Here is an 18,010-nt window from a genome sequence, read left to right as displayed (position 1 = left end):
GTCATGATATAGCACTACATGTCATGCACAATGGCACCGCATTACCTGTTCATCTTTGCAGCTATACTCCAACCTCTGCCCCAGTTGAGGAGAGTGCTCTGTAATCGTCTCGCCACTGCATGCACTCGGTTTTTCAATTGTCGTCTCCTTCACCTTCTTCCTCCTAACAGACGTCCGAGATTTTGGACTTGGTTTTTTGGGAACACTACAAGTACACACAGTGTCATCAGACAACTACATTGACTGTTCTTTGCTCGTATCGTCTATCGTCTGGCCCAAGTCAGGAGACTGCTCCACAATCTTCTCGGCACTGCATGCACCCAATTTTTCATTCGACGTCTCCTTCAGCTTCTTTGACGAAACAGACTTATACATAACAGATGCCCGAGGTTTTTGACTTAATTTTTTTCGCACACTGCATTTTGTGTCTTCCAATACCACGGGACAGTCCATGCTCCCTCCACGGACCCCATCAGCCTACAATGACATGGACAAAATAGTCAACATACTACACAGTGCAGTGCAAAGCATACCATGCAATGAAAACACACATATGGACAGGCCAACAGACAGTCACCTTCGATGACAAACGTGTTGCGTCATCTGAAGTCAGACTTGTTTTTTCTGCGGCATTCTTCTTTTCTTGCTTCCTTGACAAATCACATGCAGGCTCATTGGTTGGCACGTTTGTTTCAAGATGTGAGGTCCGCCTTCTTTTTTCCACAGCATTCTTCTTTTTTTGCTTCCCCAACAAAACAGGTGCACCCTCTTTTGTTTGATGACCTGAAGCCCGCCTTGATTTTTTTGCAGCATTCCTCTTTTTTTGCTTCCCCAATGAAACAGATGTAGGCTCATTCACTGGCACGTTTGTTTCACGATTAGCCTTCGATGACATAACCTCGTCGCCATGGCTTGCACTATCACTTAAAATCTGGGCACCAGGATAGGATACCTCAATAAGTCATTCTTCACATGTTTAAAGGAATTTAGTAAACTGAAAAAAAATACGATCACTAAAAAATTACCTTTGTTGCAATATTCTTTCTTTGCAGTAACTCTAAAACCTTCTTCCTTCTCGCCTCCCTAACCGGATTGCTGTCGTACACTCGCATTGCTTCCTTTATCTCTTCCTTCCCTTCGGTAGGAAGCTCATCATGTGTTTTCTTGCCATATTTCATACAGACCTGGTCAGTGACACATTTTTTTTGCATACTGCGTCGTACGCCCATTTGGTATTCAATATTAGACTCCCTCTTTTTCAACTCCAACGACGATTTCTTCCTATGATCCGCACTGCGCTTTCCACTTCCACATTGTTGACAACTGCGTCGTGCAATCCCCAAAAATGGTAGTTGATGTTCTCTGGCTCTATGCATATTAAGCCTCCCCAGATCCCAAAACTGACGACCTCCATTTTTGGAACAATAACGGAAGAGACAAAAGTAGTGCAACCTGCCATTAATATGTTCTCTTTTGTGATCGGCCTGTTGCTGCACACAGCCAACAGAGACAAAGAGTCATATTCAATTTTGCACTAATCAAGCATTATAAAGCTAATGCAACATATAATGACTAATAGTGGACCTCCTTGTTACTCGCCCCTCCTTGTTCCTGTTCACGACCGCTGACAGAATCACGTTGCCATTCAACCTCCTACTCTATGCTCACCTTGTGCTCGTTACAAACATCCCCTTTTTCACTCTCACCACCTCGAGCATCAGTATAATCGGCCTCATCTACACTTCCACTGGCCTCATCTTCCTCACCAGCACAACCACTATCATAATGTTGTTCAATAAAATATCACACATCATCTATCCATTTTATGCCCATGTATATATCTACATTTCCACTTATAAATCCCAACTTCCACCAACCATGCCATGCAATGATGGAAAAAATATATAATGCAATGAGAAATAATTACCAGTGTGGTTGTGCTGTTGTTGAGATGCCGACTTGACAATGGGTTCAAAATTGGAGACCCGACTGGTGACTCATTCAGATTTGAATCCCCAACTAGTCCCTAACTTGAAGGCCCATCCCCTAACTCTTTTGGATTTGATTCCCCAACTAGTCCCGCATCTAAAAGCCCAACTCCTGAGTCTTTCAGATTTGAATCCTCAACTACTCGTGGATGTGAAAGTCCAACTCCTGAATCTTTGAGATTTGAATCCCCAACTTGTCGTGCATCTGAAAGCCCAACTCCTGAGTCTTTCAGATTTGAATCCTCAACTACTCATGGATGTGAAAGTCCAACTCCTGAATCTTTCAGATTTGAATCCCCAACTTGTTGTGCATCTGAAAGCCCAACTCCTGACCCTTTCAGATTTAAATCCTCAACTAGTCCTGGATACGAAAGCCCGACTCCTAAAACTTTAAGATTTGAATCTCCAACTGGTCGCGCATCTGAAAGCCCAACTCCCGACTCTTTTGGATTCGAATCCTCAACTACTCCCAGATATGAAAGCCCAACTCCTGAATCTTTTAGATATGAATGTCGAACTCTTACTGGATATGAGAGCCCACCTCTCTCCTGGGTATACAAATTAGTTCTCCAGTCACAAGCATTAAAGAGTTACAACACCAAGCAATACTACATGTTACATAATCCATTAAAACTACTTAGCTTACAGGCAGGCCGATGTCACGTGTCACTGGGAAGCAAACGCGGCCAACTCCCAAGAGATCATCTACCTTTAGCTCCAGCAACCCATAATCAAGATCAACATTTTCCCTCAACCTTTTTGGCAACACAATTGACATGATTGAACTGAAACATAAAAAAAATGCAATTCATATTCGTCACACTATAAATAACACCACACATTCACTACAAATGACACAGCCAACACACGACCGGTTATGCCCACATTCCAATACAAAGTCAGCATGTCGATGTGTTATGTACAACCCAGCTAACAGTTTAGCCATAAACTATCCATGACATTCCGCTCTAGAACATATTTGGTTGGAATTGCAATGAAATAATGACTATGATCCATTGCCAACGCTTGTTAAAAAGGCTTCCTGTGTTCTCCCCATCCAAAATACAACACAAAAACTAGACTTTCTTAAGGATTGATAAAAAAGGATGCAAAGCACGCTTAACGGATCGGCTATGTCTATTCCGGCTCCAAAACGGACCTTTCTTACAATGTGTTACCGACAGGTTAGTCAATCGCAGCTGCTAATTGCAAAATCGATGTTGTAAAACGAGTGTGCAGCAATTAAGATGGTCAATCTATGTCAGAGAATAAACAGTGATTCATTACCATTAACAAAGTCTTTCATGATAATTAATGGGTACAGAGACCTCCAATTCTTTTTTCGAAAGACACAAGTCTTTTGAAACGAGTGTCTATTCTAAAGCTTCCATCTCTTTGTTGACATGGGAATAGTACTATTTATTAAAAACGTACTCTTAAGTTACGAAAAGAAAAAAGAAAAAAAACACTCTGAAGGATAGACACGTGAGGAGTTCGTCATGCCAACCTGAGACACCTCAAACAGAAGCCCAAATCACATTTCAGATTGGAGATGGATCATCAAACACATGTACTTCTCAAACATCATGAACATCAATAATCTAGAAATACAAATACACTACGATGAACATTAACACTCTCATGCAAATCAACAGAATATATACAAATTTATAACACATAGTTCGCAAGAATCAAGATTTGTGGTTCATATATTCAACATTAGTTTCATGACTCGAAGATCCATAAATAACAATTGTACTACGTTCAGGGTCGAAAATTATATCTTATTGTCTAATATGGTGCATCTATAGCATATAATAAAACGCATCAGCCAATTGCATTGTTCATTTTCATTATTATCAAATTCAGTAAAAGTAAGGACATTAATATTACATGATCAAGAACTGAAATTTATACATATATTTGTACCGCATAAAAAAAATTATATACAACAAACTATATATATATATATATATATATATATATATATATATATATATATATATATATATATATATATATAACTAGCGCCTTTCAAAAAGTTGCACAAGCCCAAAGATTATTAATAAGGGGACATTACAGTGCAAGTAGTATTAGACAAGGGAGACAGAGCAACAACCTGGGAACGTCTGGATGTTTGTCGGGGGATTACTCAATAGTCCTTGAAAATCAACAACCTGCATGGATAAGTAATGTTACTGGTAGTCTACATTGGGAAGTACATGCATTTCAAAAGACATAAAATGAACCTACATGTTCATATATGAAATTGCAGTTTAACATCCAATATAAACTACCACTAACTAATTTATATCACCTAAATTATATATGTCAACCTGCCATAGTACCAGAGCTGTACAAGAGTTGTCTATATCAACCACCTATTTTCGTACTATTCTTGTGCGCTCAAGGAGAGACACCTCTATTCTGACTCGAAATCAACGCTATGGTCTGACTAACACGCAGCTTAGACTCGAAATCAACGCTATGGTCTGATTAACACGCAACTTAGACTCGAAATCAACGTTACGATACCTCCTCCCTGCACATGAAAAATAACCCACGTGTTAACAGGCGATAACAATACGACTAACACTATATTTTACATTCAATGGATGCAATTGGATAACATGTCACTAACACGCAGTACCATTTGTCTATTCTCAAGCCTTGTTATTGACTAACTCCATCTCCTATGGTAAATTGCATTGCGTGTTAGCCTTTGGCTTTACCACTGTTAGTTGCATCAAATCACAACTCGTACATGAACATTGGTCTGAGAGATTGTGTCTCTTCTGGTTCTAAAATAGAAAAATCATACAGACTAACAACGTTGTGTTAGACAGAAGCAACCATCAAATGCAAAACCTATGATTAAAAACCTGCCACAAACATGGGGTGTTAGTCCCCCCATTTTGTTTTTTGCAGCCACAATAGAGGCGTCCGACTACAAGAGTAACTTGAGTTTCGTGCTAGTGTTTTCTCTGACAAAAGTACCAAGTTTTTGCAGCCCGCGGCCTCTTCTTCCTGCTAGGATGCCCTCCAAATGCAATTCCTTCATTCACAAGCTTTTAATATGCATGTTATGCACAATAAACCGACAGTAAGCATGAAGCATGCCGCAGCCATCCTCTTGCATTTCCACATAATTTTGCATGGGCGCCGAGGACTGAAACCGAGAACTCGACAACAACTCCACATCACATACCATGGGGCGGAGCACCACGAGAAGTTGGCATGGTATGCATGTCTTGGAAATATATGTCGATGCATGTTGTTGGTATGATACATCCACTGTCAAGCCACAATACAGATAGCCTCCCACATATATGTGCATATATGTTTATTCTGCACTTTTCGAGTGTGATCAGGTGCTTCCAACTTGTGTCAAACATGTCTATTCTAGCTTCAAAATGAGATTGTAACAACGACATGAATCGACATACATGTTCTAGCTCCATAAAGGACATATCGTACCAATGACATGCATCAACATACATGTCCGAGAATAAATATATATATGCAAATACAAGTGGCAGGCACCTAATAGCTACATGAAAGACAAAGTGAGGTAAAATGTTTTGTTTCAAATTGAGCTTCTTTTACTTGGTCTTGACCTCGTTTACATGTTATGGTTTGCCTTTTGATGCAAACAAACTCCTCAAAATTAGGTTGTTGACTGGTTCATGCAACCATTCCTTGACTGTGTGTGACCTGCTTTTGTTTAGGAGTTGATCTGTTGTTTGTTTGATGATAGCAAACATGGCGCCTTTTTTATTTGCCTAACGTGGAAAAAGTAAGACTAATGCGCAAACGAAAACATTATTGTTGAAGAGCTCCTTGTTGAAGCAACCTCCGTCTATTCTGGCTCATTGTTGAAGGGGGATTTATGGGACTATAGGTTTTCTTTTTTTAATCTAATGAGCACCTGAGAATGATGGAAACAGGGCATAATATTTCCATAGTTTCTTTTATCTATGTTTTATTCTATTGTTTTCCTTTGTATTGTAGAGGACATGTTTGTGTGTGTGTCTCTCTCTCTCTGCGAGTGTGTGTGTGTGTTGCTTCATATTGAAATATATATATATATATACACCAAACCGCAAACAAACAATGCAAACCCTGACGGTTTTCAACAAAATCCCAAAAATTAGCGGCCAACAATCAAACAGGAAACCTTGATATCCTGACACGACCATGCTACAAAATGATGCCTAATTTACATAGACGGAACACAAAATGACACAGGAAATAAAAAAAATATTATTGAATGTCTTAGGGTTTCAAATTACTACAGCCGCCTAAGCCTCCACCCAAATCGTTGTCCTCTTCACGCCTCCTGAGGGCACACTCACAACCACCTCTGCGATACAAAAATGATATAAAAATTTACAATTTCAAACACTGGGTTGACAAAGGAATCATAAAACTATCTTTATCTGTTAGGGTTTGAATTTACCGATGCTGCCATAACCCTACACAACAATCTTCAATCGTACCACCCCTTGTATGCTTCGATACCTCCTCCCTGCACATGAAAAAAAAACCGCGTGTTAATAGGCGATAACAATACGACTAACAATATACCCAAACAACTTGGGTTATGCATGCGGTCGGCTTTTCTCCTCCCCTTCGGAGCCACGCATATTTTAAGAATGCATACCTATAACTACAATTGAAGCGCAGCTCCTTCGCTCAGTGATTCAATTGGACACATAAATTTACAGCCTGAATTTCCACGATCGAATATTTTGTTTCGCCTCCACCACTGCGTTCTGCATGCAGCTATCGGATGAAATATATTTTCAATTTTTGTGAAATCGAGTTTTCATTCAAATTTTTTTTAAAAATGAATTGAAAATTGTGCCCATAACATGTGACCACCGCCCGATGTTAGTCATGTTAGTCAACTCGTCGACGCAATAAAGCAGGTTAGCCAAAAAATTGCCACGTGGCAAAATCGAAATTGGCGGTCACCGAAAATGTAAAACGCTTGGCCGGCAGTGTATTAACCGCCTCGCCTGATGTAACCGTCACATCGCGGTGACAACGGCCGGGAAAGTGTTAACCGCAAGAGTAAGCTTTTCTGTCAAACGCAAAACGGCAACATCATCCACGTCATTGCAGCCGCGAGGAATTCCATGTCATCTGTGAGTCCCAAGAACGTCACTCTCATGGACCTGCCGTACTTGAATGGTATGCCTTCGGCATCATATAGAGGCATGCCGTTTTGGAGTCAAATAGCTACAGCCTGCGTTGCATGATGTCCTCAGTTACGTAAGTACACATCTGCCATTTCACTGAAAACAAACGACACGAAGTATTCAGTATTAAATTTCGTGGGTCAATAAAGTTGATCAGACATCCTGCTCACTGACCCGTCTACATTCATTCCATGAGTTTCAAATACCAGAAAAACAGCCCACATGTAAAAAGTTGGAAATGGACAGTACAGTCTTAAGAAATCCAAAGCGAAACAACGTTGGGCATGCTATTTTGTGACCTCATAAAACATTTTCAACTCTAAGTCCAACACATCCATTAACTCGGGTTTTGGCTGTCATATTCTACACAGATGTATACAGTAGTAGTAGTTCAGTAAAACTTGCAGTAAGTACAATGCTTTTTAATGGGCAACAAGCTTAATATCATCTATGACGGGCCCACACAATGAACTGAAATCATCACTCCTCATATGATAATACGTGCTGTAAAACCGCGTATAATTCTTGCAGAAATGGCTTTGAAGGATAGCTGGGCACTTTTAAAGCCTCCGTGCCCTTGGATTCGTAGGGCACTTTCACAGGATAGGTGGGCATCTTTAAAGTCATCAGTGTTCTTGGTTGTTTGGTCTCATGGATGTGATTAAAAATATTTATTCATTTATTAATTATTGCAAAAATCTCAACAATCATTGATCCGTTATATGTGTTGTTTCCATCGCATACCAAAAAGCTCAGCACATTGCGTTTCCCCACTTGTATATATTTGACTGTTAAAACTTGTCTGCGACTGGTTGTTTGTCTAAGAAAATAACAGCCCAGTTACTAATAGCACTGGTATTGTCATGAGTGTTACTTATGTCGCTGAAAAGTATTAACTAGTATACTTATATTTAAAAAATATATGTAAAAAATGCCGAGAGATCTTATAATAGTAATAGAAAAGATTGTAATTGGAGTAATAAAATAACACCAATATTTTGTAAAATAAATATTTTTCTAAAATACTAAACATCAAGAATACAAATCCATTCAAGTCCTGCATGCAAAAAGTGTGAATCTAGCTGGAGACAAGTGGTGAGAGATTTTATTTGGAGTAATAAAATAACACCTCCACAAAAGCTCAAACATGACATATTTCATGCATTTACCTGTCATTTGCATGTCAAATTGTTTCAAAAATAGATTTTGGTTTATGGACATTTTGATGGCATTGTAGATGCTTCTCGACATAACTCGACATAATTAAAGAATTTTGCTCTTTAACTGATTGAATCTAATAAATTGAAGAAGAATCATCAACATTCTCACAATTTATTGTTACATTACTCAGAGCAGTAAAAGATCATTTGCTTATGTTATATATAGTGCTTAAAGTGGGTATTAAGTACCTGCAACACATATAATTACAATCTATTGTTACTCATAGATTTATTAGAGTTCTGACATCCTTACAGTTTATGTGAATATATTATAATAGTCTGATTTATTTTTTAGAGTTGTTTATGTTTAAAAATATTCATCAATGTTGGACTATTATAATATAGTCTAATAGATTGGTCCAAGGGGTTGAGCTTAACTGGTTAAAACATTGGGTTCTCATTGTGGAGACCCAAGTTCAATTCCCAATAGGGACATCTAAAGTGAAATTCTAAGTTGTGTCTCTTGGTCTTCCAAAAGATGGGGAAGGTCTTGGGGTCAATCTAATCAAACACAATAATAATAATAATAATAATTCAAAGATATGTAATGGGGATGGGGCCCCCTACTGTGGCCCCACTGGTTCATAGCTCCAGTCAAAAGCTATTCAGGCTTCGGCCAATTACCTATCAAAAAAAAAAAAATATATAGTCTAATAGATTGATGAAGAAAAAATCATATTTCATTATTCATCACTTTCTTATTTCTTGTTATTTCATTTTGATTATGAATCATGGAATATGATGGAAAATTTGATTTTTTTTTTAATTTTGATTGCCTGAACTTTTTTCTTCATCACCTTTTCAGATCATACTCCATGATCCATTATCAAAAGTTACATAATCAAATCCATAAATATACCAAATTAATATTAAAAAACATAGAAATTCCATGTCTAAATATATTATAATATTTTTAAATGAAACTTAATAAAATTTTAATCAATATTTAAAATCTAAATCTAAATGGGTGAATAACATAAAATTAAAAGAGGAATTTTTACGTGATGTCGTCTCTCGCTGCATCTGTTGCCGCTGCCCTAAGGCCGCCTATGTCTGCCATTGCCGCTTCCCTAAGGCAGTCTGTTGCTGTGATTCCCCCTGGTGCGACTGGGACTGCTTTGCTCGGTGCTATGAACGGGGCCTCTGCGGGGGTTTCGCCTGGTGCTGCGAAGGGCTTTGAGGGGGTCTCGACTAGTGCTGTGAAGGGCTTTGAGGGGGTTTCGCCTGGTGCTGTGAAGGGCTCTTCGGGGGTCTCGCCTAAGGATGGAGATACGGTGCTTCCAGCACCCTCTGTTGTTGATCAGGATGCCTGTGGCTTGGGGCCTGTGGCTGTTACTGTTTGCAAACCTTTGGTTTTCAAGGTGTCTGCTAATATTGATATGGAGATCATCCACACTTCCTCTGTGTTTGAAGCTCATGGTCTGATTTGTAGGTTTCGGGGTTTTTGGCCAAGCCTTCCTCAGCTGCACACTTGGATTTCTCAAAGTTGGGAACCGATCATAAAAGGTTCAGTTAACATTTTTCCTTCAGCCAAGGGTTTTTTCATTGCCAAATTTGAATATGCAGAGGATAGATCGAAAATCTTAGGTATTAATCTTTTCAACTGGGAAGACAAATTTATTTTGATGGTTAAACCCTAGTTCCCGGGTTTTAACCCATCTACTTATTCATTTAATGAGATTCCTATTTGGGTTAGGCTCCCTAACCTTCCGCTTCATCTATGGACTGACTCTCTGCTAGAGGAAGTGGGGGAGGCTTTAGGCAAATTCCTAATGATTGATAAGGATTCTTTCCAAATTTATCACTCTACTTATGCTTGGATTTTGGTTAACATTGATGTCTCTAAAGGGCTTCCAGCTGAGTTAGAAATTGAATCTTCCTTGGGATCTTGGGGTCCAACCGCTCCACTTTGAAGGTATCCCCTTTAGATGTCGAAAGTGCTTCCAAACTGGACATGATGTTGCACGGTGTGAAATAGATAAAAAGAAAAAAAGATCTGCTACTTGGTGGAAGGGTGCATCCTCTGAACACTATTTTGTTAAAAAGAAAAGCTTCTCCCAGGTGGTGGCACAGGTTCCTCAGGCCGATGAGCCTCTGGTTGCTGCCTCTGTTCCTCAGGAATGTGTGGATGCTTGTGGTGGCACCTCGACTGATTGTTTGAAAAATGCTGGATCTTCTTCTTTAATGGATGACTCTCCCGCGTCCCAGATTGCTGCTGGATCTTTTGTTGTCCCTACCTCTCTGGATGTTGGCTCTGTTCCTCCTGATGTTGGGAGGCCCTCTATTCTAGATCCTTCCTCTTGGCAAAAGGTTGCTGGTAGGGTTGAGGAGGGATGGATCACTGTTAAAAGTAAAAAATCTAAATTGTCCCAGTCCTCTTTTGATATGACCCTTCGATCCCACAAGGGTAGGACAAATTCTTGATCGTTCCTGGTTGGGTTAGGGCTGTTGGTTTTTGGTGGGGGTTTTTGTTGTTCCCCTTCTTTTGGTTGGTTGTGCCGAGTCTCTTTTGTGTTCTGTTTCTTTGAGTGGACTTTCAAGCTTATCTTTCGGTTCGGGTTGCAGGTCCTTCTAAAACCTATCTTGTAAAGGGTTTCTGGTCCCTTAAAAAAATATTTTTCCTTAATCAAAAACATAAAATTAAAAGAGACCGAGGGTGGATGAAATATGGCAAGAGAAAGCATTACGATCTTGGGTGAATAACATAAAATCAAGAGAGGTAGCATTGCTTGATGCAGAGTAGATGATTCAAATAGCTCTAAAAAAAGCTTCCATTGTTGATGATTTTCACAATTGAAAAAATGAAATAATAAAAATTAAAAAAAATTATGGAGAAAATATAATAATGTGTTTTTTTAAATAAGACGAAAAGAAGTGTAAAGATTTCTTAAAATAATCAACTAAAAATACTGTACGCTATCATTTTAATGACTATAAATCATTACCAATGAATTTGTTAATACAACACCACAATATAAATAAAAATTGTTGTTCACAAAGAGAGGCACCTAATCTCTTATTAGAAACTACTTTCGGGATTCTTAAATCTTTGATCTTATGATGAATATTAACTATAATAATTGTGAGTGTTCTTAGTAGTGTCAAAATGTTAGTGTAAAAAACACAATAAAAACAATATTTAAATTTATTACTCTAATATATGCAAGCTTCTATTAGAGTTTTATGTGGATGTGCTCTTGATAATGTTCTTTGTTCATTGGAACAAAATTTTCTTTCTTGTTTTGGAATTGTTTGGTGAATGGAGGGTTAGGCTTCAATTTATAAAAAAAATTGTGGGAAAATTGAGTGTTGGAGATTTGAGATCTTAGCATGTCACTTTGATCTTAGCTTGTCACTGTGATGGGGAGAGGTGGCAATCAATTTGTCAAATAAGTGGAGATGAGTAGGTAGTCAACTCACTTAATTGGTGAGTTGATAATTATTTAATATTGTATTTATTTCATGATTTTGTTGAAAACTACAATAAAAATTTACAATGAAAATATGATGATAATTTTATGCATCCAAATCAACATATAGAAATAAATCATAGATGAAAATAAATTATGATATAAATGAAAATCATAACTAAAAAAATCAAATTTTATGGATTGTTGAAAACTGGCATCGCTTATCACAAAATGTAACTTGTCAATTTTAGGACATCTTTAATTTTGATGGGGTCTTTGTAGTTTTGAACTTTGTGGGTTCTCCTTATCTTTATGAATGGATTACAAGGTATATAGTCGACATATTATGATTTCCAAATATAAATCGAAAGAAGAATTAAACACTATTCCAATCTACAACATATTTTATTAGTTGGGGAAGGGGACTTTTCATTTTCTTTAGCTTTGGGCAATGCATTTGGTTGCAATGTGGTTACCACCTCTCTTGAGAGAAGAGTTCTAAAATATTTTCCCAAAGTTTTCTTTCTATTGCCTATTTTCCGTAAAGTATCATCACGTCCACAATAATCTTTCTTTTGTTCTAAAATAGTATTATGATTGTGTACTTATATGTTTCCCAATAACACAGAGAAGATCATAAGTCCATATGAGGTAGGAAACAATAACCTTCATAATTTGAAGAAACTACCAACAATTTATTACATCTCTGGCAAAAAATTGTTGACATGGTTTGAATTTGTATAATTTTATCTTACATTTGTAATCATATAAATTACAATCGGCGTTATCCATTGCACCTCACCTAGGTGCAAGCACTAGTAAATAAATATGGACAAAGTGAAAGATGGGGATTTAATCTTAACTCATTAGTTTCACTTATGATTGTTGGATGTGATGGGAGGTAGGTGGCAATCAATTTATCACTTAAATGGAAATGATTAGGTAGTCAATTCATTTAAGTGGTGAGTTGATAATTATTTAATTCTGTATTTAATTCATGATTTTGAGTTAGTCAAATTGATTGACGTGTTAATGGTTTGATGAGTGAGTTAACTAAATTGATTATTTAAATAACTATTTTGATTGGTGGGTTAACTAAATTGAATACTTAGTTAACTATTGTGATTGGATAGTTAACTCATGATGTATGATTTCAGCTTTAAATTAATATATTTGTGGATAATGTGAAAAGTGATTCATTTTTAATTATTTAAATAATAAATATTATCTATTTAAATTAATTGTGAATATAAAATGGACTTTGATAATATTAACTATTTTAATAGACTGAGAGGTGGTAAATGAAAAAGTAATGTTACATGATTTCAATGCTTCTAAATACATTGCAAAAAAATCTCTTGTCATTATTCAAGTGTTCAAAATATCTCATGGAATATGAATCAATGAGTTTGATTCAACGAGTGTAGTTAAATCTTGATAAAATAACATAATCAGATACACTACTAAAAAGATACCTCCTATATGTAATTGGATGAATTGAAGGGATTCTACAATGGATGATTTATAAGGCAAAACTGTTGTCGAAATTTAAACAAATAGAGTAACAAACTAAGCAAATTTGATCTTGAGAGAAACTCCTCGGTTAAGCACAAGCAAGTCAAAATATTAGTGACATCTCATGAAGTCTTGATGTTTCACTCATATGAACATAACTTAAATGTAATCAATATTAAATGAATCGATCATGTTCATAATAGATTTCCACAACTCTAAAAATATAGATCAATAAATTGAATTTAAAACACTTCTTAAAAACTTATAATTAAAGTGTGCTATAATAGAACGTGCTTGTTCAAGATTTAAATATGGCTATCTCTATCGGACGCGTCTATTCTGACTCCAAAATGACAGTACGGATTGACTAACACGCGTGTTAGTCACGCGTTTTACACCGTCAATTTTGCAATAAACGGCTGCGATTGACTAACACGTCGCTATCATGCTATACGAAAGGTCTGTTTTGGAGCTAAAATAGCTTCGGCTATCTCTAACACATAGGCATGTGTGCTGTCTCAACTACCAGTCAAAGAGCATATAGTTAGTACCATGAAGTTTTTAAATTTCAAGCATCCTGAAGTTGGAAGCATGCGTTGCATGATGCCCTCAGTTACGTACGTACATATCTGCCATTACACTGAGAACAAACGACACAAACTATTAAATATTAAATTTCGTGGATCAATAAAGTTGCTCAGACACCCTGCTCACTGAACCGTCTACATTCATTCCATGAATTTCAAATACCAAAAAAACGCCCACATGCAAAGAATTAGGAATTGGTAGTACAGTCTTAAAAACTCCAAAGTTAAACAACGTTGGGCATGTTTGTAAAACACAGTACAAGGCATATTATCAAGCTAAGTCCAAAACATCCATTAACATAGACTGCCCCACATATTCTACACAGATGTATAAACTAGTAGTAGTTCATTTAAAAACTTGCAGTAAGTACACTGCTTTTTAATGGGCAACAAGCTTGACATCGTCTATGACAGGCCCACACAATGAACTGAAATCATCACTTCTCATATGATAATACGTGCTGTAAAACCTCACACGAGTTCTTGCAGAAATGGCTTTGAAGGATAGATGGGCACTCTTAAATCCTCCAGTGCCCTTGGATTCATATGGTACTTTCACAGTATCCATCGCTGCAAAAGCCTCCACAATCATTGACCCGTTGCATGCGTTGCTTCCATCGCCCACCAAAAAGCTCAGCATGTAGCGTTTTCCCACCTGTGTTCTCACAATCTGTGCAATCACGCTCTCTTTGCCCGCCAAAAGCTCCGCTGCCCTCCTGCCCCGAGGCACTGCGTAATGTGGAGCGTCGATGTATTTGACGGACTTGAGAGATTCGACTATCCAACCTGGCAGAGCGCAGTTGCGGTCGTCTATGCTGGGTGGTAACAGAATTCCGTATGAATTGTTGCCTAACACAAGCGGCCCTTCTTCAAAATCCCCATTCTTAATCAAATTGCCTGCAATACTCCACGTAAAAAAAATCAAAATTCTGATTTATGAAATTTCACAGGTCATAATGATTTGCTTGTTATTCTTCTGAGTTCAACTATGTAGATTTAGTTGTTTGCCAAGCACAAAATAAATAAATAAGAAAGTAAGAAAACAAAATTTTGATTTAGATCGCCTTGAATTTTTTGTATCAGTGAATCTTCTTTGTTATCTAACATCCTAATTTTTTTTATCAATTGATCTGTGAATTTTCAATGTTCTTTGTGTTATCTAACATCCTGATAATAGATGGAAACATTGATGTAAAAATTCAGGCAATCTAAATCTAAAGGAACAACAGTGTAATAACTAACACAGACCAAATTTTCATTTTTAATTCGGGTTAGGTAAGGTTGTGGTCGTGGGTACTAAATTTCTCAGTATATTTGAGGTTATAAAATTGTCTTCGACTGCTTGTTTGTCTGAGAGAATAAGGACCCATTTTCTATGGGCAGTCGCAATGTCAGGAGGAGTAATACTTATGTCGCTAAAAAGTATCAGTTTTAAAGAATTTCTGGTCTTTTACTGATTCTAATGAATTGAGGAAGAATCGTATCTGATATTCACATAAACATTTTGGCAGAGAAATTTTCAGAGCATTGTCACAATTTATTATTGCACTTACTTATCTGTACTAGGTGTCACTTTTACTCAAAGCAGTAAGATCATTTGCCTATATAGTCACTCAGATTTATTAGAGTTCTGATGTTTTCACAGTTTATGTGAATATATTATAATAGTTTGGTATAGTTTTAGATTTGATTATATCATTAACAAATTAGATCATAATCTATGAATTATTATTTTTTTTTTTCATTTCAATCTATGATGGATCATAATCTAAAATTAAAAATACTGATTCCATCATTTTCTGTTTTTTTCTATCTCATTCTAGATGATGGATAATAAAGTATGATTCAAAATTATGATCAGATAAAACAGTACATAGCCTAATATATTTTTTAATTTGATTATGTAAACATATTTTTAAATCAAGATTTTAAATCATAATCTATGGTTTTTTTTCTATTGCTATTTCATTTAAATGATAGATTATAAAATATGATCCAATAAATTAATAATTAAAAAAAAAAATCATAAATTCTAGAATCTAACATTTTCTCCTCTCTTTACCTAAAACTTTACATAATCTATGAAAATTTATACCTAAAACCTTGACATAATCTATGAAAATTTATACCTAAAACCTTACATAATCTATCGTGGACTTATACTTACAGACATATTCTGCAGGTTTCTACTCAACAGATAATAATTTAATAGATATAGCTTATCATTATCATCAAATTCAATCAAATAATCAAATACTAATAATTTTTAGATTAGATTATGTAGATTTTTTCGGATCCAGCTCAATGATCCAATTCTCTTCTACTCCTATCTGCTCTGATGATAGATCATGTTGAACTTGATCTGAAACATTAGCATAATCTAACTCAAAAAGAATGCCATTACCATTTAACTGCAAACGTGCATTTCAGAGGTTAGAAAATTTACCCATAACATAGCGGGGCGGAAAGAGCTCCTTGATGGCAATGGCGTCGATGAGGGGCCCACAGGCAGGATCCTCCACGACGCCTGGATTGTGCAGTATCACATCTACTGCGCTCTCACCCGCACGGAAAGCCCAAGCGTATGAATCCCACCCAGTACTACTATATATTGTCTGCATCGGCAACTCCCCTGCCTCCGGTGGAACAGAGACATTCAAGGTCTCCACTTGGGCGCAGGTTCGAGCCACGCTAAATGTGAGAGAATAAAGAGAGCCCTTTTTCACATCTATCCTCTGGATCAGCTGCGCCTCGTTCCCCAGCCTGGCAGCGTGTGCTCCTTCAGGAACAACGAGGAACATATCGCCTTGCTTATGCCCAGATGAGATGTATTCCACAAAGCCCCTGATCCGCCAAAAGGGGAGAGAGTTCGAACCCATGACCTCCGTTCCATTCATGGCAGAAGCCTTCGGAGCGTATTCAAAGTTTCCATTCATCAGCAACCCTGTTCAAAATGCACATCAGTATTTCCAGATTTAACTTTTTTTTCAAAATCTACCCACCATGAGCAAAATCAAGTCATGTCTGAGCAGAACTAATTTAACTTGCTTACCATTTTTAATGGGAGCTGCGAAACTGAGGCAGCAGAGAAATACTAGACCATGAAAAACACAGCACAGAAATTTGAACATGATGAAAAGAGTTTTCCTTTCCCTCTGTTTTCTATCAAATGCAAATGAGCAAATGAGCAAACTAATGTGAATGGCTAACCAGCATAGACCAGCATTTTATACGCGAATTTCTGAAACGCCCAAGAGATAATAGTGGAAATTTGTATAAAATTAAATGATGGGACGCCTCACGAGGAAAATCCCTGTTCCCGAAAACGTGATTTTACTTTGACAAATGCTAATGCAGACTCTCAGATGTACTTTTGTCGATTCCTCCATGAGTATGTTGAAGAAACTTCATTTTTATATGTAAATGTAATGGCCTTTTTCACCAATAAAGCTGACAATATAAAATTTGGGCTGCAGTAAATTTATTAAATCGTACTTAAGTTGTTGTTTTCAAACCACCAATGACATTGAAAACTCCTTCCACTTCTTCCTCTTTTGGTACAGATTCGGTTTTTTGTTCCAGCTTTACAGTTTTTTCGTATTGTCTGTCCGAGATAATTTTGAAGTTTTTTTTGGTTTTATTTTGAGCAATTTTTGTTTTTAATGATAGGGAAAGGTCCATTTACCATCTTTCAATGATCTTCATTTTTGTTTATTTAACTTTTTAATTATTAATTTTAAAGAAATTAAAAAAATGATAATTAGTACTTGCATCTCAACGTCGATAGTGTTAAGATATAGCCCTCGTGAATCTAACTGATGGTAAATCGTTTATTATCTGGAGAGTGATATATTAACAGAGCATATAGTTCGGAAATTAAACATAAACAAACTAATTGTTATGAAAGGTTGCCTCCGTAGGGACATGTCCATACGTGGCAAGTGATATATTAACAGAGCATATAGTTCGGAAATTAAACATAAACAAACTAATTGTTATGAACGATTGCCTCCGTAGGGGCATGTCCATACGTGGCAACTGCCACGTATGGACATGTCCCTACGTAGGCAACCTTTCCTCTTGTAT

General features: G+C 36.9%; 1 protein-coding gene across 1 annotated transcript; it reads right to left on the bottom strand.

The window, feature by feature from the left end:
* Nucleotides 1–14,047: 14,047 nt before the first annotated feature.
* Nucleotides 14,048–17,302, bottom strand: LOC131069907 (protein DUF642 L-GALACTONO-1,4-LACTONE-RESPONSIVE GENE 2). The gene is made up of 3 exons (XM_058005454.2): nt 16,977–17,302; nt 16,371–16,868; nt 14,048–14,821 (listed from the first exon to the last, which is right to left on the bottom strand). The coding sequence occupies exons 1-3, from the start codon at nt 17,053–17,055 to the stop codon at nt 14,304–14,306; spliced, it is 1,095 nt and encodes a 364-aa protein (XP_057861437.1). The 5' UTR covers nt 17,056–17,302; the 3' UTR covers nt 14,048–14,303.
* Between the last annotated feature and the right edge of the window lie 708 nt (nt 17,303–18,010).

Source organism: Cryptomeria japonica, chromosome 7 (assembly GCF_030272615.1).
Source record: "Cryptomeria japonica chromosome 7, Sugi_1.0, whole genome shotgun sequence".
In the NCBI taxonomy this organism is placed as follows: domain Eukaryota; kingdom Viridiplantae; phylum Streptophyta; class Pinopsida; order Cupressales; family Cupressaceae; genus Cryptomeria; species Cryptomeria japonica.
This window is presented reverse-complemented; position numbering and strand designations above follow the sequence as displayed.

What these genes read in the sequence shown, in the direction of transcription:
- LOC131069907 (XM_058005454.2), bottom strand. Translation starts at nt 17,055, where the DNA reads ATGTTCAAATTTCTGTGCTGTGTTTTTCATGGTCTAGTATTTCTCTGC. An exon ending in CGCAGCTCCCATTAAAAATG is followed by an intron (nt 16,869 to 16,976) that starts GTAAGCAAGTTA and finishes CATTTTGAACAG; the next exon opens with GGTTGCTGATGAATGGAAAC. An exon ending in TCCGCCCCGCTATGTTATGG is followed by an intron (nt 14,822 to 16,370) that starts GTAAATTTTCTA and finishes GGAGTATTGCAG; the next exon opens with GCAATTTGATTAAGAATGGG.